This window comes from Polyodon spathula, chromosome 55 (genome assembly GCF_017654505.1).
Source record: "Polyodon spathula isolate WHYD16114869_AA chromosome 55, ASM1765450v1, whole genome shotgun sequence".
Classification (NCBI taxonomy): Eukaryota; Metazoa; Chordata; class Actinopteri; order Acipenseriformes; family Polyodontidae; genus Polyodon; species Polyodon spathula.
The window spans coordinates 52,099-75,925 of NC_054588.1; the positions used below are offsets into that span (position 1 = coordinate 52,099).

At 42.4% G+C, this 23,827-nt stretch overlaps 1 protein-coding gene across 1 annotated transcript in view; it reads left to right on the top strand.

The window, feature by feature from the left end:
- Positions 1 to 1,620: 1,620 nt before the first annotated feature.
- The window catches only part of rabep2 (rabaptin, RAB GTPase binding effector protein 2), a 55,302-nt gene continuing 33,095 nt past the window's right edge, over positions 1,621 to 23,827 (top strand). The window contains exons 1-8 of the mRNA XM_041239498.1: positions 1,621 to 1,866; positions 8,606 to 8,785; positions 8,987 to 9,114; positions 9,253 to 9,345; positions 20,720 to 20,752; positions 20,786 to 21,154; positions 21,237 to 21,353; positions 23,637 to 23,735. Coding sequence (XP_041095432.1) covers positions 1,824 to 1,866; positions 8,606 to 8,785; positions 8,987 to 9,114; positions 9,253 to 9,345; positions 20,720 to 20,752; positions 20,786 to 21,154; positions 21,237 to 21,353; positions 23,637 to 23,735 — 1,062 coding nt within the window. The 5' untranslated portion in view covers positions 1,621 to 1,823. The remainder of the gene's footprint in view (positions 1,867 to 8,605; positions 8,786 to 8,986; positions 9,115 to 9,252; positions 9,346 to 20,719; positions 20,753 to 20,785; positions 21,155 to 21,236; positions 21,354 to 23,636; positions 23,736 to 23,827) is intronic.

Sequence of the window (23,827 nt, forward strand, 5' to 3'; positions counted from 1 at the left end):
AACTTTCACTTCACAATAAATATTAGCATTATATATGAATATATTGAATTTGGAAATAGAAGGAGCATCATATATTAATTTTCATAAACCAAGGATATTGCAAGAGATAGATAGATAGATAGAATTCTTGGAAATACAAAGTTCACTACAGCGAACTTACTGTATTGTGTTTACTGCAGCGTGTACTGCTCCCTGTTTAATGTACTGTGTATTGTGTTTACTGCTCCCTGTTTAATGTACTGTGTATTGTGTTTACTGCTCCCTGTTTAATGTACTGTGTATTGTGTTTACTGCTCCCTGTTTAATGTACTGTGTATTGTGTTTACTGCTCCCTGTTTAATGTACTGTGTATTGTGTTTACTGCTCCCTGTTTAATGTACTGTGTATTGTGTTTACTGCTCCCTGTTTAATGTACTGTGTATTGTGTTTACTGCTCCCTGTTTAATGTACTGTGTATTGTGTTTACTGCTCCCTGTTTAATGTACTGTGTATTGTGTTTACTGCTCCCTGTTTAATGTACTGTGTATTGTGTTTACTGCTCCCTGTTTAATGTACTGTGTATTGTGTTTACTGCTCCCTGTTTAATGTACTGTGTATTGTGTTTACTGCTCCCTGTTTAATGTACTGTGTATTGTGTTTACTGCTCCCTGTTTAATGTACTGTGTATTGTGTTTACTGCTCCCTGTTTAATGTACTGTGTATTGTGTTTACTGCTCCCTGTTTAATGTACTGTGTATTGTGTTTTTCTTTCTGTTCAGTCGAGGGGCTTTTTTCCCGAAACGTCCTGAAATACATGATTTTTTTTTAACCATTTAAACCTTGTGTGTACATTGTGCGAATAATTTGTGTTCAGTTATACCTCCTTTCAAACCTGTATAGACATACAGACAGATAGATAAATACCTTATAAATCTAATATTACAAAATAAAACACGGCAGTACGTCAGTGCATATCATTCGTATAAACCATGCTTTACATGCAGTAATGCGCAGTCTTTAATACGTACATAATAATATTGTATTATATATATATATATATATATATATATATATATATATATAGATATAGATATAGATAGATAGATAGATAGATAGATAGACAGAATTAGAATACATTAAATGTTGTTTTTAATCCATCCTAACCTAAAGCAGCCTTGTCGTAGCCGGCCTCGTCTGGTTCTGTTTTGGCTTGGTTCGGCTCCAGCTCTCCTCTGTCTCTCTTTGCATCCAAATTGCAAGCTCGCCTCGGCTTAGCCACGGAACCTCCCGAAACGTGGGCGGAAAGACACGAAGGCGGGCTGGTTTTGCTCTGGATACAGGCAGCATGCATACATAATCAGAATTATTAAACAAGTAACCCATGTGTTTCTTTATTTTATTTGTGCACAGCACATTACTGCACCGTCAACTACAGGATTGCACTTAGAAAAATGTGAATACAGCAGCAAAACGATAACAACGGCCCTGCCTCTGACTGGTACTATCCCATCTCCGCGGCAGCGTCCGTGTGACAAAAACATGCCTCAAAAGAGCCGGCAACGCTATTCTGAAAGCCGGGTACGCGGCTGGCGTAGGCGCGGCACTGGCCGCTGACGGAGGGACGAGGCGGATGTTTAACTTTCCATCCGAAAGGAGGGATGTTTTAAGTAATTTCCGTAGGGTTTTTTTTTTTTAAGAGCAGAGATCCCGTTTCCTGTAATAATAATTACTTTTATTCTGAGGGAACTCTTAAAGGAAACCGGATATCGACTTTTCCGAATGAAACAGCTAGAATAAAATAAAACTTATATTTCTGTGAGATTTAACGGAATGCTTGGAGTGCTATGGAGGCTACGGACAACCTCACCGAACTCGACAAGAAAGCCGGTAAAGTGGTCTTTTTAGTTTATTTTGTATTTTATTATTATTATTATTGTTATTATTTTATTTGTTTGGGGGGGGGCGGTTCTCGGTAGAGGCCTGTGGGAAACGCTGAAGCCTCGATCTGGAGTTATAGTTGTCTGCCCGGTCCGACCCGGCGCTGTTGGCGAGTCGAGATTCCTCGAGGGCGGCGCTCAGGTTTATCGTGGAGGACCAATAATAATAATAATAATAATAATAATAATAGTAATAATAATCATGGTAGTAGTGGTGCTGGTGAATTTGTTAACGAGATGTATAATGTAATTTTATCTTCGCTTGCGTGCGTGTTCTGAGTTCACGCTGTCAATAGGGTGTACGCCAGACACACTGAATCGCCAGGTTTTTTTGAAAAACGAGTATTTTATGGTCATTTTGCTGAGGTGTAATAGATTACCACGAATATGCATGTGTGTGTCCCGTGAACGCAAGACAAAATATTATTCAGTCCAATGTATTTATTTTGTATTAGGACGCAAATATTTGCGTTAACGCGACCTCTACATAGGACTGATTCACCTGCCATAGCACTGTCAATAGCACACCGTGGGACTGATTCACCTGCCATAGCACTGTCAATAGCACACCGTGGGACTGATTCACCTGCCATAGCACTGTCAATAGCACACCGTGGGACTGATTCACCTGCCATAGCACTGTCAATAGCACACCGTGGGACTGATTCACCTGCCATAGCACTGTCAATAGCACAGCATGGGACTGATTCACCTGCCATAGCACTGTCAATAGCACAGCATGGGACTGATTCACCTGCCATAGCACTGTCAATAGCACAGCATGGGACTGATTCACCTGCTATAGCACTGTCAATAGCACAGCGTGGGACTGATTCACCTGCCATAGCACTGTCAATAGCACAGCGTGGGACTGATTCACCTGCCATAGCACTGTCAATAGCACAGCGTGGGACTGATTCACCTGCCATAGCACTGTCAATAGCACACCGTGGGACTGATTCACCTGCCATAGCACTGTCAATAGCACACCGTGGGACTGATTCACCTGCCATAGCACTGTCAATAGCACACCGTGGGACTGATTCACCTGCTATAGCACTGTCAATAATACCATGGGACTGTTTCACCTGCCATAGCACTGTCAATAGGGTGTACACCGTGGGACTGATTCACCTGCCATAGCACTGTCAATAGCACAGCATGGGGCTGATTCACCTGCCATAGCACTGTCAATAGCACACCGTGGGACTGATTCACCTGCCATAGCACTGTCAATAGCACACCGTGGGACTGATTCACCTGCCATAGCACTGTCAATAGCACACCGTGGGACTGATTCACCTGCCATAGCACTGTCAATAGCACACCATGGGACTGATTCACCTGCTATAGCACTGTCAATAGGGTGTACACCATGGGACTGATTCACCTGCCATAGCACTGTCAATAGCACACCGTGGGACTGATTCACCTGCCATAGCACTGTCAATAGCACACCGTGGGACTGATTCACCTGCCATAGCACTGTCAATAGCACACCGTGGGACTGATTCACCTGCCATAGCACTGTCAATAGGATGTACACCGTAGGACTGATTCACCTGCCATAGCAGGACCCCTGTTCCTTGTTTCTTTTTTTAGGTGGAAAAAGTTCCTTGGGTTGATATTGTCAATACCTTTTTAGAATTTTGAATGCTTGAATTAGGTCGCCGCGTAGTCTGCTTTGTTCATGACTGAATAGATTCAATTCTTTTAGCCTGTCTGCATATGACATGCCTTTTAAACCCAGAATAATTCTGGTCACTCTTCTTTGCACTCTTTCTAGAGACATTTTTGTGTCATCTGCAAATTTAACAAGTTTGCTTACTATACCAGAATCCAAATCATTAATGCAGATTAGGAATAGCAGAGGACCTAATACTGATCCCTGTGGTACACCACTGGTTACCACACTCCATTCTGAGGTTTTTCCTCTAATCAGTACTTTCTGTTTTCTACATGTTAACCACTCCCTAATCCATGTACATGTGTTTCCTTGAATCCCTACTGCGTTCAGTTTGAGAATTAATCTTTTATGCGGGACTTTGTCAAAAGCTTTCTGGAAATCTAACTAAATCATGTCATATGCTTTACAATTATCCATTATCGATGTTGCATCCTCAAAAAAATCAAGCAGTTTAGTTAGACACGATCTCCCTTTCCTAAAACCACGTTGACTGTCTCCCAGGATATTGTTACCATATAGGTAATTTTCCATTTTGGATCTTATTATAGTTTCCGTAAGTTTGCATATAATAGAAGTCAGGCTTATTGGTCTGTAGTTACCTGGTTCAGTTTTGTTTCCCTCTTTGTGGATCGGTATTACGTTTGCAATTTTCCAGTCTGTCAAGAGACTGCTGCATGATCTTGGTTAGCGGTTTGTAAATAACTTCTTTCATTTCTTTGAGTACTATTGGGAGGATCTCATCCGGCCCAGGGGATTTGTTTATTTTAAGAGCTCCTAGTCCCTTTAACACTTCTGCCTCAGTTATGCTAAAGTTATTTAAAACTGGATAGGAACTGGATGACATGTGGAGCATGTTGTCTGTATCCTCCTTTGTAAAAACTTGTGAAAAGTAATTATTTAATATATTTGCTATTTTTTTCTTCATCTATGATTTTGCCATTTGTATCTCTTAGACATTTAACCTCCTCTTTGAATGTTCTCTTGCTGTTGTAATATTGGAAAAACATTTTGGAATTGGTTTTAGCCCCCTTAGCAATGTTCATTTCTATTTCTCTCTTGGCCTTTCTAACTTCCTTTTTGACTTGCGTTTGCAGTTCTGTGCACTCTTTCTGTGTACTTTCTTTTTGATCCCTTTTTAATGCTCTGTAAAGTGCCTGTTTTCGCTGAATATTTTTTTAAATTGATCTGTTAAAACATTTTGGCAATTTAGTTTTAGATTTCGATTTGTCTACATTAGGGATGTAGTACTAGATGCGCAAAACAATTACATTTTTGAAGAACAGCCATTTTTTTTCTGTGGGTGTTTTCTCTATTTTACTCCAATCTACTTCTATTAGCCTCTGTTTCATACCTTCATAGTTGGCCTTCCTAAAATTGTATAACTTTAGTCATTACTTTTGGGGTTTTAAAAAGCACTTCAAATGAGACCATGTTGTGGTTTGAGTATGCTAGTGGTTCTCTGACCTCTGTTTTAATTATTCTGTCTTCGTTATTTGAAAAGACTAAATCAAGGTATGCCTCCCCTCTAGTCGGTGCCTTGACAAATTGTGTTAGGAAGCAGTCATTTGTCATTTCCACCATTTCAATTTCATCCTTCGTGCTACCCACCGGATTTTCCCATTTTATATGGGGGAAGTTGAAATCCCCCATTAGTATGGCTTCTCCTTTGCTACACGCATTTCTAATGTCATTGTATAACAGATTATTTTGCTCACCGTCTGAATCTGGCGGTCTATAGCATGCTCCTATTATTATGCCCTTTGAATTTTTGTCCGTTATTCTGACTCATATTGATTCAGCTTTGTTTTCTTTGTCCAGGTTTAACACCTGGGCTTCAAGACTGTTTCTTATGTATAGCGCTACCCCTCCTCCTCTTCTGTCCTGCCTGTCTTTCCTGTACAGTGTATACCCACAAATATTATATTCGTCCCCATCACTCTCAGATAACCATGTTTCTGTAACACCTATCACATCATAGTTACCTGTTAGTGCAGTAGCTTCAAGTTCTAGAATTTTGTTTCTGATACTTCTAGCATTTAGATAAATACATTTAATGGTTGTCTTACCTGAGTTGTTGTTCTTGTTTTGATGCGGTCTCCCTTCTGTTTTTTTGTTGATTTCTCCCCCCTTCCTTTCTAGTTTAAATGCTTCTGAACCTGCTCGAGGATCTTTTCTCCAATTAGACTGGTTCCCTTGTTATTTAAGTGCAGTCCGTCCCGTCTATACAGATAGTCCTAGTTGTAGAATGTGGTCCAATGATCAAGATAGGTGAAGCCTTCCTGTGTGCACCACGTCTTCAGCCATGTGTTTAGATTAATTATTTCCAGCTGTCCATGTGGTCCTTTGCAAGGTGCCGGTAGTATACCAGAAAATACCACAGTTTTGGTTTTCTCTTTTAATTTCCTTCCTAGCTCTCTGAATTTGTTTTGCAGGGATTTTGGTCTGTCTCTTCCAATGTTGTTTGTACTGATGTGGACGACTACTACCGGGTCGTCTCCTGTTCGTTCTAGGAGCCTGTCCACGTTCTCAGTGATGTGCTTGACCGAGGCTCCCGGAAGGCAGCACACTGTTGTAGTAAGGGGGTCCAAACTGCGAATTGAACTTGCTGTGTTTCTCAATATGGAGTCCCCAACAATCATGACCTCCCTTCTTTTTGCTGTCTGGTTACCACTGTTAATAGGGTCCTGGATGTTGTTCCTTTCATTCTCTTGGTGTTGGTTTTGCTCATCAAAATTTTGAAGTGGCTCAAGTTTGTTTTGATTTCTGATGGTTGTGTTTGACAAAGTTTTTTTTTTTTTTCTTGCTTCTGCCTACCTGAACCCAGATGTTCTGACCTTTTAACTCCCTGGTGGCTTTCAGTCTGTTAGGGGTGATGCAGACTTCCATGAATTGTGGGTGTGCCAGCTCCTCAAGATCCTGTTGCTGTCTCATTTCTTCCAGCTCCTTTTCTAGCACACTTACTAGTTTAAGCAAGTCCTAGATCGTGCGGCACTTTACGCACACTTTGTTTAGCTCTGTTGGGTTTTCTTGGATTTCCCACATCATGCAGGTGTCACAGGTTACTGGCTTGAAGACCATGTTAATATTTTTATTTTTGGAAGTTTAGATTATCTTCTGCAGCTGTCAACCTGCTTTCATATTGCTTCTACAGCTCTGTACTTTTCCACCCCTGTACTTCTCCTACGCTGTCGCTTCCACTCGCTGTTGCTGGGAAGACTGCCTCATTTATAGTTGTCTCGTCCGTGTTGTCTCGCCTCGAAATTGTAAGCGACTCCGTGGAACTGGAAACCCTGGCAGTATAGTATTTTAAACCATCTCTGTCTGCATAAAGATATGCATACGAATACAGACACACTTCTCTTTATGCTAGTACAGTATATACAACAGTAGACTGTTCCCGTGACAACAAGATGGGATCCTAAGCAGTGTTTGTTGTCTTCATCAGTATTTCTCTGCATTCCAATAACCAACAGCATCGCTGTGTCTGTATCTTTAAAGAGAAGATTCTTGAAAATCAGTACATTTTGCATGTATATACATCTTTTGGTCCAGCAGCTTTTTCACACACACTGCAGTACATCTTGCCGTCTCGATAAACAAGCCACAGGTACGTCATCTCCCATTCAGAATTATAAGAACAGATTTTTCATTTGGGTTTTTCTGCATTACTTGTGTTTGCAACTGCTGTGTGACTGTAGTACAGTCTCCAGGTAAGAGAACCCCCCTCGGGAAGCAAGCAAAGTGTTCTCTGAGACGGAGTTGACCATCAGACGCAGTATGAATCAGTAAATAAATATGTATTGCTTGTCATGATGCACTTGCATCAACATATGAAATTAACTGAATGAGTATGTGTGTGTTAATAAACTGTAAGAATAAAGTAACAGACAAACTAATGTTAATAAACTGTCAAACTAAATTGACACACCACCCCTACACAACAACAGAAAATTGCAGCAGCACTTATACAAGACATGCACATTATTTAACAGAATGGTGAAGCAACTCGCCAGAACAGGAAACACCAAATTGTTCAGCGACTTATATCTGATTCAGAATTTCGTCAAGCGCTTGAACAATGTCCAACTTTTTGTAGCAAGAAAAGCAGCCGCGCATTTCGCTGTTTGTTGCATGCCATTTTGTAGCAATGAGGTGCGCTCAAAATCTAAAATGAGTCAATGATATATATGGTGGCACTTCTGGAAAGAAAGGGCCTTAAGACACAGTTGCTTTTGAAAAGACTGAATAAACCATTTTAATTTAAGTTTGGTGATAATGAGCTATCAGATTGCAAAACAGTACAAGTCGCGATTGGTGTCAAAGGTGATCTTTTAAGAGAAGTGCCTGTTCCTTTAGCCGGAGCACTTACAATGGGAAAAGTCTGGGCAAAGTGTTCTCTTAGGAGGTGTTTCGCAGAGACTACTGTAGCAAAAAAACTTACGATTGACAACTGCATTGCCATATTGTCACAGACACTGGTCTGACTGGTGCCAGAAACATCTAAAAGTAAATATCCTTCTTAATATTGCTGCACAAACCAAATATGAAGCTTATTGCTGCCACCTACAGGACAGGACCTTAATCAATGTTGTTATATTCCAGAACAGTTTTTTTAAGCAGGCAAGTATTTTACGGTCATTTTGCTGCAGTGTAAGAGATTACCATGAATATGCATGTCTCCGTCCCTTTCCATTCTCTGTGTCCCATGAACGCAAGACAAAATATTGTTCAGTCCAATGGATTTATTTTGCATCTAGGACACAAAATTTTGCGTTCACGCGACTTCTGCCATAGCACTGTCAATAGGATATACACCATGGGACTGATTCCCCTGTCATAACACTGTCAGTATGGTTACACCATTGGACTGATTCCCCTGCCATAACACTGTCAATAGGGCCACAGACCCAGCTAGCCAATCACAGAGACTGAGCTGTAAGTGTGTTACAATCTATTTTTCTCTGATCATTGTGAAATGTCTGTTCCTCTCTCTGTGACCCAGACCCCTGTGGAAGCGCGGGGCTGGTTGCTAGGTTACAGACCCAGCTAGCAGACGCGCTGCTGGAGATTGAGAACTTCAAGGCTGTGGCGACGATCTCGGAGAGCACCAAACAGGAAGCGATCGAGGAAGTGAAGCAGCGGTGCCAGGAAGAGGTGGCCTCGCTGCACACCATCATGAATGGTAGAGAGACAAGATTTCTATCAGTAAATTAATCCCTGAAGCCATGTTTTATACACAGTGTTAAAGTACAGGGATGGAGATAAGACTCCAATTACCCAGCAGTTTGATCCACTTCGGGTTTTAGTAGGAGTTTAATAAGACACACCTGAGTTTGTTACCTGTACACACTGTGGCTAACCTCTCCCTCTCCCTCTTTCACAGAGTCAATCAGTGTCTACAAGTCTCAAGTTGCCAGTCTGGAGTCTGAATGTGAGGAGAGGAGAGAGGAGAAGAGAGAGGGGAGAGCAGAGAGAGAGAGGAGGATGAGTCTGGAATCTGAGATGGAAAGGGTAAGAGGGAGAGGGGAGAGCAGAGAGCGAGAGAGAGAGAGAGAGAGAAGAGGAGGAGGAGGAGGAGGATGATGATGATGATGATGATGATGGAGTGGGGAGAGTTTTGATATGTCTTTTGTATGTTTTCACCCACAGGCTCAAGCGGACTCTGAGAGGTGGAGAGAAATCGTGCAGCCTCTGGAGAGAGAGATCAGAGAACTGAGAGAGCAGCTGAAACGAGAGAGAGGGGTGAGAAAAAGAAAGTGAGGGTGGGTGAGTGAGGGCTGGGGTGTTTCCCTGAGATCTGGAACCAAGGACTTCTAACGCCAATCTATAAAAGTGAAGACAGATTAGACCCCAGTAACTACAGCGGTATCTGTGTGAGCAGTAATCTGGGGGAGGTGGTCTGCAACATCTGTTTTTATTAGTGTCATTTTTCAGTGGTTTTTTTGTTTTATGTAAATCCGTTTTTTCGGGGCTTTCTCTTTTTATTTACTGCATGAAATTATTGTTTTCAGTTACTTTCCAAAATGCATGGACGTTTTTTTCTGCCACAGTAGTAGTAACTCGACAGTACAGTAGTATCCACGTATAGGAACACCTCCTAAGGGAACACTCTTGTGGTGTAATGGGTTTTTCCCATTGTAAATGTTCCGGCTAAAGGAACAGGAACTTTTAAAAGAACACCTTCTTGGCACCGATAATGAATCGTTCACAATGGATACAGTACTGTTTTGTAAAAAAGCAAGAATGTCTGAGGGACACTGACTGGTTTATTAAATTGAAGAGCTGTCATATCACTTAGTTATTCTCTATTCTTATTTCCATGAGTGAACCTCATTGCTAAAAAATGGCATGTAAACACAAACCAAACACAAGTCACAACCAATTTGGTGTTTCTAGTTTTTGGTGAGTTTTTTCACAATTCTGTTAAATAATGTGCATGTCTTGTATATTTCTGATGCATTTTGTAAGTTAACCCTAAGTAGCGGCCATTATATTTGATAGACCAAAGCACACCAGCCAGCTAATTTCATAGTACATAACGATTTAAGCTTTTTGACCGTGTTGTTTTGCTTTAGTTTTCTTAACGTTAGTTTGTCGGTTACTTATTATAGTTTATTAACATAAACTTGCCTATTGTTTTGCTTTTACGTGTTCTGTTCATTTCATGTCTTGGTGCACATGCGTCATGACAAGTAATACATATGTATTTATTGATTCATATTGTGTCTGGTGGCCAACTCCGTCTTAGAGAACACTTCGACTGGAAGAACAATTAAGAACACTTTGCTTGCTTCCCGAGGGGTATTTTCATAGCCAGAGACGACTGTACATGCAAACTTAGTTGTACCTTCATTCCTTTGCTGTCTTCCACAACAAAGTCCCGGGCACATTCTTCTGGGGTTTTTGTGTGTCTAGGCATTTGTGAGACGATGGTTTGTGTGGTGACGTCAGACCAAGAAGTAATTGACACTCAGACAGCACTGAGCTGCGCGTTTACTGATAAGAAGTAAAACAAACATTGTACAAACAAAACGGCACAGTGGCCAAAATAAACAGACAAACAGACACTAAACACAACAAACAAGTATCGTGCTGGTGTATACCCAATTGCTTATTTCTCTTAGTTTTGTTCTCTACTCACGACTCCCATTCTGCCTCTGAACACACTAACCTTGATCAGCCACAGCTGCAGGTTTTTATACATGTGACCATCTCCAAGGTAGTAACAAATTAATCAATCTGGAGACTGTCACATTCTGCACGAGTTTAGCATGGATGATGGATTTTAACCCCATCCATGGTGTCAAACTACAATAACAAAACATCGTGTTTTTATGCTCTTAAACAATACATTCAAATAATAATAATAAAAAATACAATACACACAGGGGCAGGGTGTACCCCATCACATTTCTCCCCCCTTGTGCATAGCACACATGGCCTCAAAGGCCACCTCCACCCTTAAAAACCCAACAGTCTTGGTCATAGTCCTGAGCCAGGAGTAGAGGCATCTGTGGGCCCATGGGCGTTAGTATTGCCAGTGGCAATGCTGAGAGAGACAAGGTTCGCTCCTCCAGCTGGGGCAATTCGACAGCATAAAAGCTGGCTCCTTCAGCAGTGGCAGGCAGCTGCAATGCTGACAGTGGAAATGCTGACAGCGGCGCGAAGTCCTCCTCCCCTGGCACTGCGTGCAGAGGAAAGGCTGACAGCAGTGTAGCGCACTCCAGAAGTGGCGATGGTGATACTTGCAGCCATGCTGCCCTCGGCGTGGGACATTCCGACCGTGGTGGTGGCGCTGGCAGCGGTAATGCTGCCCTCAGAGCAAGACACTTCGGCCATGGTGCCGGCGCTGTGTATTCCAGTAGTGTACTGTGGGTGGAGATGGTCTCCTCACCTCGCCCCCCTTCTCTGTAGCCGGCAGTTCCCTTTTCTTGGGCTCTGGCCTCAGAATTTCCAGCTGCTGCAGTGGGAGGCGGTCTCCTCACCTCGCTACAGTTTTCAATTCTGTTTTAAGTTCTCACTATCTAACTGTAGTATAGCTTTAAATCCTGCAAACAACCTTTCTCCTGTAATTGTAAAAACATTTTAAATCTTGCAAACTAGTCTCCAATAGAAATGTAGAATGTGCTGCCACTCAGTAGTTGAGGTGGGTTTTTAGGTATTCAGATCGGTGATAGATACGAGTCAGGAAGGTGGGACGTTGCCCAGCTGCAGTTGGTTTGTTTTTGTAAAGTGTTCCTTTTTATTTTTTTTTAAAATGGGAAAGCAGTGAAGTCAACTTGAATTGAATAACCATTTCCAGTGTTTTTCAGTAGTATAGTCAACGCCAAATACTGGCGTTCCTTACCGAGCACAGTGTTCTCAGTATGAGTCAGGTTGACTTCCTACCAAACCACCGCAACTCTGACCATGTTTACACCCGACAAACCCTATTAAACAAACACATTCACCAAACAAACAAAGGAAAAGTATTTGCCTGTTTTATAGATTTCAGAAAAGCATTTGATTCAATTTGGCATGAAGGACTATTCTTTAAACTTCTCCAAAGTGGTGTTGGGGATAAAGTATATGACATAATAAAGTCAGTGTATTAAGAAAATAAGTGTGGTGTGAAAAGTGGTAACAAAAGAAGAGAATTCTTCACACAGGGTTGTGGAGTGAGACAGGGCTGCAGTCTGAGCCCAACACTGGTCTACATCAGTGAGTTGGCTACAGTGCTGGAACAGTCTGCAGTCCCTGGTCTCACTTTACACAACACCGAAATGAAATCCCTGCTCTACGCAGATGACCTGGTCCTGCTGTCAGCCACAGAGCAGGGTCTTCAGCAGAGACCCGCTTTTTCTTATATTTCATATAAAAGCAGCACACCGTTTTAATTAGTACTGCTGAGGGTAATTGCTTCTCATTATTTTCAGGAATCTTCCTCTCCTTTCTCAAATGCCCAAACCGCTGCATTGAAAGAATCCTAAGGGGTATCCAACCGAACGAAGATGATCACTACCCTGTGACTTTTGCTAGTGCTTAAAAAACTGCTTCAGCAAGTAGATATTTAATTTGCTTTGTGTTATTGTGCAATATGTGTGTACATAACAGTACAATATTAATGCTTTGTTTTTAATTGTTCTGTATATTTTAGTTTGCGAAATAAAATGAACAGTAATTCTTAGTGAAATTGTCTATGTATACTGCAGCTAAGGGATGCGCAGTTAGACAGTAAAATGGAGAGTCAACTCCAGAACCATGATATATCCGAAACTGCAGTATAGCGAGGGGTGGGTGTATTTACTTAATGGTGGAAAAATGTGATAAGTTAAGAGGGGGGGGGGGGTGATATAATTAGTGCTGCTTTTATTCTTCTTTAAAAAATAACAAATACTTTTCTAAACATTTTTTTTTTAATTCACGTTAAATAAATTTCAGTTGTATTATTTGTAGTTTAAAATAATATAGGTTACTTATTGATTACTAATAAAAAACTAACTAATAATATTAGGTTATTACCATAACCCTGGTTCCCTGAAAGAGAATGACAACCATACCGAATGGGAAGAGCCCTCTCTGACCGTCAATCACTGAGCATATATAAAGAAGCTGCCCTGTCAGGGCCCTGCTGTGAGGGTGAAGTCCCTCCCACCTCCTGCTGTAGAGGGAAGTCCTCACAGGAACATATCGCCATTTTCTTTTGAAATCAGAGGTCAGCGGGGGACACGACCTCGAAGGGTAATGGTTCTCATTCTCTTTCAGGGATCCAGGGTTATGGTAATAACCTAACGTTCCCTTTCAATGGAATGACAACCATTACCGAACGGGACTCTGTACCAAAGCTGTCGTGGCTCCAGATTACTGACAGTACAGCCCCACGGCGATAACCTCAGAGCCCACATGACGCCTAAGGGCATGCTGCCTGCAACACCCTAGAGACCAGATGGGGTCTCGCTCGGTTTGCAACATCAAGGCGGTAAAAACGCACAAATGTCTGACTACCTGTCCATGTAGCAGCATTGCATAACTCATCTAAGGAGGTGCCATGAAGGAAAGCCCACGAAGTTGCCTGTCCCCTGGTAGAATGGTTTGTTAGAACGTCTGTTCATACGCGAAGTGTATTGCATCTGTCACCCAGTGCGCTAGACGTTGCTTCGATAGGGCCTGACCTCTAGAGCGGGTCCCGTAGCAGATAAACAGCTGGTTGGACTGTCTCCATGACGCCGTCCTATCCAGGCAACAGCGCAGAGCCTGAACTGGGCATATCGGGTGCTGTCTATGGTCCTTCTCTGACTCGTGCGGGGGAAGTCTGAAAGTTTCCAAAACCACGGGTTGGTTAATATGGAATGGAGATACCACCTTTGACAGAAAGGATGGATTTGTTCTTAATGTTACCCGCGAGTCATTTCCGGTGAAAGCCATGCTTGTGTCATCAATGGACAGAGCATGAAGCTCACTTACTCGTCTGGCAGACGTAATGGCTATTAAAAACGCCACCTTCAATGAAACAGGGCGCAGTTCTGCTGCCCACTTGGGGACCATACTTTTCATGGGAGGACGAAGCCTCCGAGCCCCTTTAAGAAATTGCACTGCGAACAAATGTGCCCCAGGGAACACAGAGTCAATTTTGTCTTGGCACACTGATATTGCTGCCAGGTATACCTTCAAAGTGAACGCTGATTTTACTGCATCAAACAGGTGTTGTAAGAAGGTTAATATTGTCTCAATAGGCACCAGTCTTGGGGAAAACTTTCCATTTGTATGAGTACTGGGCTCTAGTGCTCGGCGCCCTAGCAGACTAGTGTTTCCACTACTGCATCTGACAAACCTTGTCTGAATAGACGGCTCCGTTCAACGGCCAGACCCAGAGTTGGAGCTGGGCTGGGTTCGGGTGTCATAATAGCCCCTTGTGACCAGAATGGCCAGACCCTGTCAGACCCTGAAGAACACAGACTCCAAAACAAGGACTGGCAGGTGAAAACTGAGCCGTGGCGCTCAGTATTTTTTTTAAAATGATAAACAGCAAATAAAAACAAAACAAAACCAACACAAACAAAAAGGCGCGTTGGCCAAACAAACAGACACACACGACAGACGTGGACGAACCAAACAAGAGGAGTAGCATTTGTTTTGTTTTTAAATCGCCTTCTAACTCCACCCGTTCTCCACTCACAAACACACGCCCGAGTCAATGAAAACATGCTGCTTTTATGCAGCTGTACCGAGACTCGATTGTTAATCAACTGTGCAATCCTCGTGCCTAAATACAAACGTACATTTTAAACGCTCGTGCTCGTAGCCCATATTTATATCCCATGTATTTTATACATAAACACCAACATTAACACACTACATACAACATAAAACACTAATAAACATAAAGGGCGGGACACTCCACCACACCCCTCCACTTGGCTCGGGAGGTCCTTGCTGTCTCCTCTCCAACAGCAGGAACTTGTGGGACAGGAGACAAACCAGTGTGCTCTCTCCACCCGGATCCTCTCTAGTGTCAGGGGTAGTAATGGTAGCAGAGGGAACGCATACAAGAGCCCCTGTGGCCATGGGTGATCTAGCACGTCTACTCCCAGGGGACCCCTGTCTCTCTCCATGGAGACTCCATGAGTGGACTCGGCTGTGGCAAAGAGGTTGACTCGTGCCGATCGAAACATCTCCCAAATCTGTTTCAGCACTTGAGGATGCAGTCTCCATTCCGAGCTGTCTGGAGCTCTTCTGGACAGGTCTGCTGCCTTGTTGTCCACACCGGGGAGGTGAACCGCCCTGGTGGAACGCAAGTTTCTGTGCGTCCAGGACAAGAGTCTGTGCATGCGTCCAGGACAGGAATCTGGGCTGCGTGGTGAAGGCCCTGGCGAGCGCAGGCCTCCTAGGTGGTTTATGTAGGCTACCACTGTAGTATTGTCTGTCCGGACCAGCACATATTTGTGCACTAATTGCTGGCGAAGATGAGATAATGCCAGGTTCACTGCTTGCAGCTCTTGGGCATTTATGTGCGCTTGCTGCCAATCTCTTATACCTCTCCCATTCCAGACCACTCCCAAGCCCAGGCTGAAGGCGTCTGTAGTGACCACTTCCCTTCTGTGAGGGGATCTGAAGGGAGGTCTGAGGCGCAGATTGCCCGGATGTCTTCCGGCATTGTCTGGACACTCGCACCAGCCGGTACCGATCTCGGACCGGGTGCATCTTGAGTGTAGTCACCCAGGCTTGAAGCGGGCGCATTCTCAGCAGCCCTAGTGGTAGGATTCTCGAGGCTGCTGCCATCAGTCCCAACAACCTTTGATATATTTTGACCTGTAGGAGAGCGTCCTCTCTGAATAGGCGGAGTGTGGCCCTCAACAACTGAAACCTGTTTTCCAACAGTGAGGCAAGCATGCTCACAGAGTTCAGTTAGATCCCCAGGAACACTATGGACTGAGACGGTACAAAGTTAATCTTCTGTTGATGTACTGAGAGCCTTAACTTCGTCACATGATCTATGACCTCTTTTGTGTCTATTGTCTCATTGTCAATAGCACCCAGGAGTCCTGGGTGCAGCCTTGCCATGGGTCGTTGCCTTTGGTCAGTCCGGTTGTGATGGGGGTTGGTGGCAGCCGGGGCCCCTCAGGGGCTGTCTCCCTTTGGCTTGGGATAGGGCGGGTCTTTCTTATGCCCTGGCCTTGGTCTCCAGCCGGAGAACCGGTTACCCATGGCCAGCGGTGGTCCCTTGCCGCCGGATCTGCCTCTGCCTGGTTGTCTGTTTTGGGGTGGAGGGCGGTGTTCAGGCCCTGTTGCCCCAGCAGACTGTGAATGCCACCTTGGGCGCTGGCGGTAGGCTGGAAGGTGCGAGAACTTCGAAGCATTTATGAAATGGTAATCAGAGTTGTAGTGCAATTAAAATGTAATATTTATGTGTATTGTAAATGGTAGGCTCTGGCATTTAAATGTATTTTTGCCTTGCTGAAACAGTATGTTTATGACCTGCTTACAGTATTGTTCCACAGTGGCTGAGTCTTAGAGTGAATGTAGTTAGGGTATAATAATAAAGATCTGCAACAGTGTTGCTTATTACAGAGCTGTGTATCAGGGGCAGACCCTGGATCTAGTCTCATCCGTCAACGGGGGGATGGGCTTACAAAGTTCAGTGAAGTTCAATCCCGTCTCTGTGTTGCATACATTATACGCAGCAAACTAAAGAACATGCTGCCATAACCAACCCAATGAGGAATATTGAGAGCCGAGTAAAGTATTTTAAGCAAACCAATTCCACACATAAAGGAATGATCAACAGTGTTTGAACAGCGCTGGTGAGAACCCTGGATATAATCTTAAGATGATTTGTATCCATCTAATGTATCATTATTTGAATTGCTTTCTGTCTACTACATCTCAGATGTTTCCAAGTTTTGAACCCGCCAGCCCCCTTTAACCTTGTATAAAACACATTTTTTTCAGTCGAATTCTTGTATTCTTTTAGCTTTTTTTTATGCAGGAGATAATATTAAACCCCCAAAATTTATAACTAGTAGAACTATAATACATCTTTACACAAATGTATTAAACCAAGTCATATGCAATACAAATTTGATTTCTAAAACTGCTACCTTAAAACTGGGGTAGCTATCATGTGCCTCACAGAACATCCACGTGTTTTTTGCCATTCTTGGGCATTGAATCATATTTGCCCTTTTGTTAGCAATCAAAATCAGCACATAGCTGAGCTCCTTCCCAATTGTTTTCCCCTTCATTGGGATTCGTCTCCCTTCCTTCTCCACATTTTCAGTTGAATGTCCTTCAGATTACAGCAAAGGTTTAGAAAAAAAAGGGGGACATTTAAAGTATAAGACATCTGGATGTTAACTTAGCTGTACCTTCATATACAAAAATGTTACCATTATGCATGTGGTACCCCTGTTACAATAGTATTCCATCTCAGTTTATGTAACAATAAAGAAACAAAGTCAGTAAAAATAAAAGGTAATAATATTCCCAGTCTCAGTAATTCAGTTCCTTCATATTCTTCTTCGCTGTTTATTTTTTCTTTTAATTGTAATAGAAAGCTTCAGTTTTGGGCTCACAGGTTAAGTTCATTATTCCTTTTTACCTTCAATTCCAATAAAGAATGAAGTTTTCTTTTCACTCCCGGCCATGTCTCCGAAAGGACTGTAGAAGGTCGTAGATTTCCTTGCTTTCGTTACCGGGTGCCTTTGCGGTGCCTCTTGCTGGGCTCTGTGAAATCCAGTCCGAGGACATCGGTTGGTCTTTCCAGTCAGGGTGTTCAGGTATGTCTGCACGTATTCCAAAATCCTCCACGCCTTTTGCTGCCATGCTGGAGTTTTCATACATCAGACCAGAAATGAAACCAAAACACATAGCAGCTGCGGGGTGAAACTGATACACTGCGGTGCTCAGTGTTTTATTAACATAAATAAAAGGTTTAAACAAAACACAAACACTTTAACAAAACAAACGGCGCGTTGGCCAAAATAAATAGACAGACAAACAAATGGTGGACAAAACAAACAAGTGCTGACTTAGATCAGCACAAGTAGCAATTGCTCTTTTAGTTTTTATTTCTTACTCTCCTCCTCTCTCCTTTTCTTTCCACATTGAACACCCAACTCTTTTATGCAGCTGTACCGAGATAGCTAATCAGTCGTTCGATTTGAACCCCACATTATATCCCATGCACCAATACATACACAATCAATAACACGCTACATACAACATAAAACACATCACATACAAAACACAGTACGCACAGGGGCAGGGCACCCTGCCACAGGCCCCGAGCTGTTTTCTCATTAGCCTGTACGAACTCTGTTCCTTTTCTTCTTCAGCAGAAAAGTCCTGGTCAAGGTATATCTGAGCCCCGTTTAAAAAAAGTCCCTTCTTCGTCCAGGCCGCTTGGAAAACCAGTTGTCTTGTATTATAGTTCAGAAACCGTGTTCTGATCGATCTTGGTCGGGCACCAGGGTCTGTTGGTTTAGGAGTGAGAGTGTGCGTTGAGTCTTGGCAACGTTTAGGGGCCCTCTTGGTAATTCCAGTTTTTCCATTAGCAGTTTTTCAACAGCCTACATCATGTCTCTCTCCTCACTTCCTTCTGGAATTCTGTAAATTCTGACAGTATTTTTTTTCCAGCTCTTTCTTTCTGAAGTAAATGAACAAGCATTGCTGATGTACGCACTTTTCTCCTGTCCACTTCTGCAACCCTGCTTTCTTCCTCGGCCACTCATTCTTGGTTTGCTTGAGGTCTTCGCACATTTCTTTTTCTAATGTTGTTCATATGTTGTGAGGTTTTTCTCCTAAATCCTCTAATTTCGAACAGTATTTTTTCAAATTCAAAGACGAGAAAGCCATTTTATAAATGTGTGTTTTTAAGCCTTGACTTGAAAACTGTAGTGGTCCCAGCTTCCCTGACAAACAAAGGTGGAGCATTCCATTATTTCAGAGATCTAGAAGAAAAAGCCCTCCCCCCTCCCCAGTTGCTTTTGTTGACCCTAGGAATAAGGGGCTCAGAGTGCAGTTTGGAAGATACAGGGTCAGGAATCCTGCAAAATAACTAGCTGCTAATCCATTCAGAGCCTTGGAAGTTAACAGCAAAATCTTAAAATCAATTCTGTACTGCACAGGGAGCCAGTGTAAAGAAGCTAAACCAGGGGTAACATGTTCACGTTTCCTGGTTTTAGTCAGAATTCTAGCAGCGGTATTCTGAACAAGCTGCAAGCGGGATACCACACGTTTTGGGACACAGAAAAAAATGATCAATTCCAGATGAAACAAAGGCATGCAATAGTCTCTCGGCATCAGATACAGAAATAATTGGTCTAAGTTTGGCTATATTTCTCAAATGGAATGAAATGGAAAAACATGGAAATGACTTATCAAATGGTAATGTTGAAACGGAAAATCACTTTGGTCTACAAATTACATTTATATACACAAATAGTTTTGGCTATTTCTTATTCATTTTATGAATACAGCTTAGCACAAATCTAAGGAAGTGATGTGTCAGAGATTAGCATGAGCTACTATAGGAAATCTGGAGCAGCTTCCCTGTTTGGCTGGTGCTTGCAGTCTGCCACAGAACACTGCAATACATGGGTTACTAGCTTGAATTTGTATTAAGTACGACCACTTGCTGTAGAAGTCACATTAATGTTTATGGAAAAGAGACTCTCAGATCGATGAGCCCAACTATACAGCTGGTGAGTGCGAAGGAGTCAAAAGTTTCAAAGTCAAAACAGACGCACAGTTGACCCATTCACTAATGCCGGCATTTTATACTGTGTATCTATGTTTGCACCATGCCTTTTAGCACCCTAACTGAATGTGAAGCAATTTTGACATTTTCAGATTTTTGCATTTGGAACAGCAAATTTTTACCTTGAACTTGACTATTTTCAATTATTCAATTATTTTCAATTACTACTATGTGTTCGGTATACATTATGCAGTTAAATAATGCAAATACAAATGTGCAGTTCAATTGCAAAGAATCAGTCTTTTTACAAAACAACGGTTGATGCAGCTAAAAATAGGTATTTAAGCTGCCAACAACGGGATTCAACTGAAATTACTTGTATGCACTGAAATACTAAAACAAAACAGCTTGGTTTATAATCAAAATAGCAAACTAGTTCTCAATAAAAAAGCGAAAAACTGGGAGGAAAAAAATGATTCTAAACTGGTTACCCTAGTTCTGATAGCAGTTCGAGACCTGCACCAGTTCATTTACCAGTGTTCTGTTTTACATCCCTACCTCTTTATTTTATTTTATTCCTTTTCATTATTTATTGTTTATATTGATGTTCATGACGTTTTATGCAATTATTTTTTTAAATATATTATATATTGTACTTCTAACTACTTTGGCAATACCACCAAGGTTGTCATGCCAATAAAGCACCTTTAAATTTGAGTGAGCGATCAGAGAACTGACAGATGAGGAGATGTGGGAGAGAGAGAGGGGAGTCTGAGATGGACAGGTTAAGAGTGAAGACTGGAGGGTAAAAAGAATACGAATATAATGAATGTCATTGTAAACCTTTGCTTAACCTCTCTCCCTTCTACCTCTCCCCTCCCTTTGACCTCTTTCCATCTCTCCCCCTCTCCCCTCCACTCTCTGTTTCTCTCCTAGCAGCAGCGGCAATATCCCAGGACAGCAGCAGGAGAGGATGAGGGAGGAGAGAGGAGGAGGATGGAGGGGAGAGGGGGAGCAGGAGCTGGGGGTCGTCACTCCAGGGATGGGGAGGGAGAGGAGGATGAAGAGGTTGATTATACCTCCGATCCCTCCCTCCTTCGCTCCCTGCCCCCATCCCCCCCTCTTCTCTTTGAGGGGGGGGGCAGTGAGGACGACACCTTCTCCTGTCGGAATGGGGGGACAGGGGGGGACCCCGACTCCTTCTCTCTGGGGACCCCCTGCCTGGAGCGCAGGCACCCCCAAACACTGACTCCGGAGCAGGAGGAGACGGCCTCGCTGGTGTCGACCGGGACCCTCGTACCCGAAGCCATCTACCTGCCCCCCCCTGGGCACAGACTGGTTACTGACAAAGAGTGGGCGAGCTTGCAGGTACAGGTGAGTGATACAGCGTGGAATGGTTTGATTGTGACACAGAGAAGGAGGAAGGATTTGTGAGTGACCCTCTTCCTGTCTCCAGTTGAAGCAGGTCCAGATTTCGCTGACACAATCAAACCAGGAGTTTGAGAGAGAGAGGAGTGAGAAAGAGAGACTGGAGCAGGAACTGAGACACAGTGCACTGGAGTGTGCCAAGCAGGTGAGAGAGAGTGGAGCAGGAACTGTGTGTGTCAGTGTGAGTGTCTTTGTGTATTCTGTATGCATTCTGTGTTGATCTCAGGGAAGCGGAATGTCCATAATCTTTGGGGCCCAGGCTACAAACCTTCCGGACACAAGGTAGGAGGGTGGGGGTGGGTGGGTTGAGCATTATTATGGGTTTTAAGAGGTCATCCTTGACACAGCACTGTTTTAAAACAAACATTTATTTCTTTATTTGTTTAATGGAAAAATTTAAAATATACCTATTTTGAGTCATGATTTTTTATCGGACAGGGCACAATCACACTTTCTTTTAACTTTAACTTTAAAGTCACAGTTAAATTCATTTTTTTCACATTACTAAAATATTTAAAAAAAACAGAACAAACATGTTTGCCATATTTTATAGATGGAACCCCCTGCTCTGCACACAGACACAGACACACACAGACACACACACACACACACATACACACACACACACAGACACAGACAGACACACACACACAAAGACACAGACACACACAGACACAGACACAGACACACAGACACACACGCACAGACACACACGCACAGACACACACGCACACACACACTGACACACACTCACAGACACACACACACACACACACAGACACACATTTCGTATGGAAAGAATAAACATGAGGAACTGTACAGGGAGGCGCAGATTGTAGCGCCTCTTTTTCTTTGCACTGTTGCGGTTTTATTTCTTATCACAAGAGATGGCACGTAATGGTGGTAGATTATTCATGGCAGATTTGATTCAGCAGGGTCGAGGCAGGATATTTACAGCAATCTGTCTCGAATGTAACTCTCTGAAGACGGTCCTCCTGTTAGTTTCGTTTTTGATCCAGAGGGGTCTTTCATCAAATTCTTTTATTGAAATTTGTTAGCGCTGGGTGAATAACGCAGCATTATAAAAGACAAACACTTTTTTTTTTCAGGGAATACAAAAAAGATACAATGTCAAAAATACATATCTGAAAGGACTAGGTTTTAAAATAAGTAGGCTTCCATTTAGATGTGCTGTGGTTGGTTTTGTTGGTACAGTACTATATTTACAGTCCAACCAAAGTAGTATTTTTATTGAGAAAGAGAATGTGTTAATGATTTAACTTTTGGTTAAACAAGTACATTGTAACAGCTTCATAGTCAGGTTGACCGGTTGTCAGAAATCATATTCATCATAAAATACTCTTTCTCTTGAGAAACACATTACTAATTGAAAACCACTTTGGGGTTCATGTAACATTGTAACTTCTCTACCCGCTTTTAACATAGTCTTTTACCACACTGCCTCAACGGCCCGTTCACGTAATTAAACCAAATATCTGTATATATATATCTATATCTTATATATATATATAGATCATATCTATAATATCTATATCTATATATATATGTATAATGGGTGGGGATTAAAAATGGGGATTGATATATATATATCTTAATACAGGTAAAACCAGACTGACGTGTGTCTGGGTAATGGATATCTGAGTGCTGACTGTACATAACAGTTCTGAAAAAATTAATTAAATACAGTTATGGCCAAAACATACGACTATATGTAATCACATTAGTAATAGTGACATTTGCCAAGCAGAATAAGATTGTAACGGTGCACTGGGATTCCAATTAGCATTGCTACATTTTACAAATGCACTGCTTTACAAACATGTGGTGTTCACCAAAATGTTGTAATTTTAAAACGTATCCACATCAAGACAGCACATAGAAAGAGTTTCGAAATTGACAAGCCCTTGGAACCCGGGACAGGCGACACTGATTGGCTGATAAACTAGCCTTTTTGTTTCTTTGACCAAGGTCACAATGTGAAAGCCCTGCCATCACATACCACAAAACAAATGGGAACGCGCAACGTCCTGTTTGTTTTCACACAGGAGTAACAGAACAACGCTTTGCTTTGAACTTGCGAATTAACTATGACATCGTTTTGTATAATAATAATAATAATAATAATAATAATACCTTATTTGGCCTTAGGAATCTCTCCATGGCAGAACTAAAGCTTGCACCAAACCCCGCCACTCAATATACAAATCGCATGTATGCGCTCTAGTGACATTTACAGTAATAGTAGGGAGCAAATGTTTGAGTTTCCGGGTTTTTTTTGCAAGAAATTGAAAATTCTGCGAGAGGGAGCAAATTCGTTGATTTTTTTTTTTTTTTTTTTTAATCTGAATCGCGGAATCCTGGCGGGACTAGTTGATATTTGTGTTGATCTGTGTGTATTCTGTTGCAGGTGTCTATTTTGATGGAACAGGTCCAGAACTCTGAGTCTCTGCTTCAAACATTGCAGAAAACTCTCAGCCAATCACAGAGCTCTGTGCAACAACAGCTGGTGAGTCACTCCACTTCACATTGACGCGCACTCTCACGAAGACACTAGAGCCCAAACGCTTGTCTGCTTGACTCAATTTAGTTTCAATAATC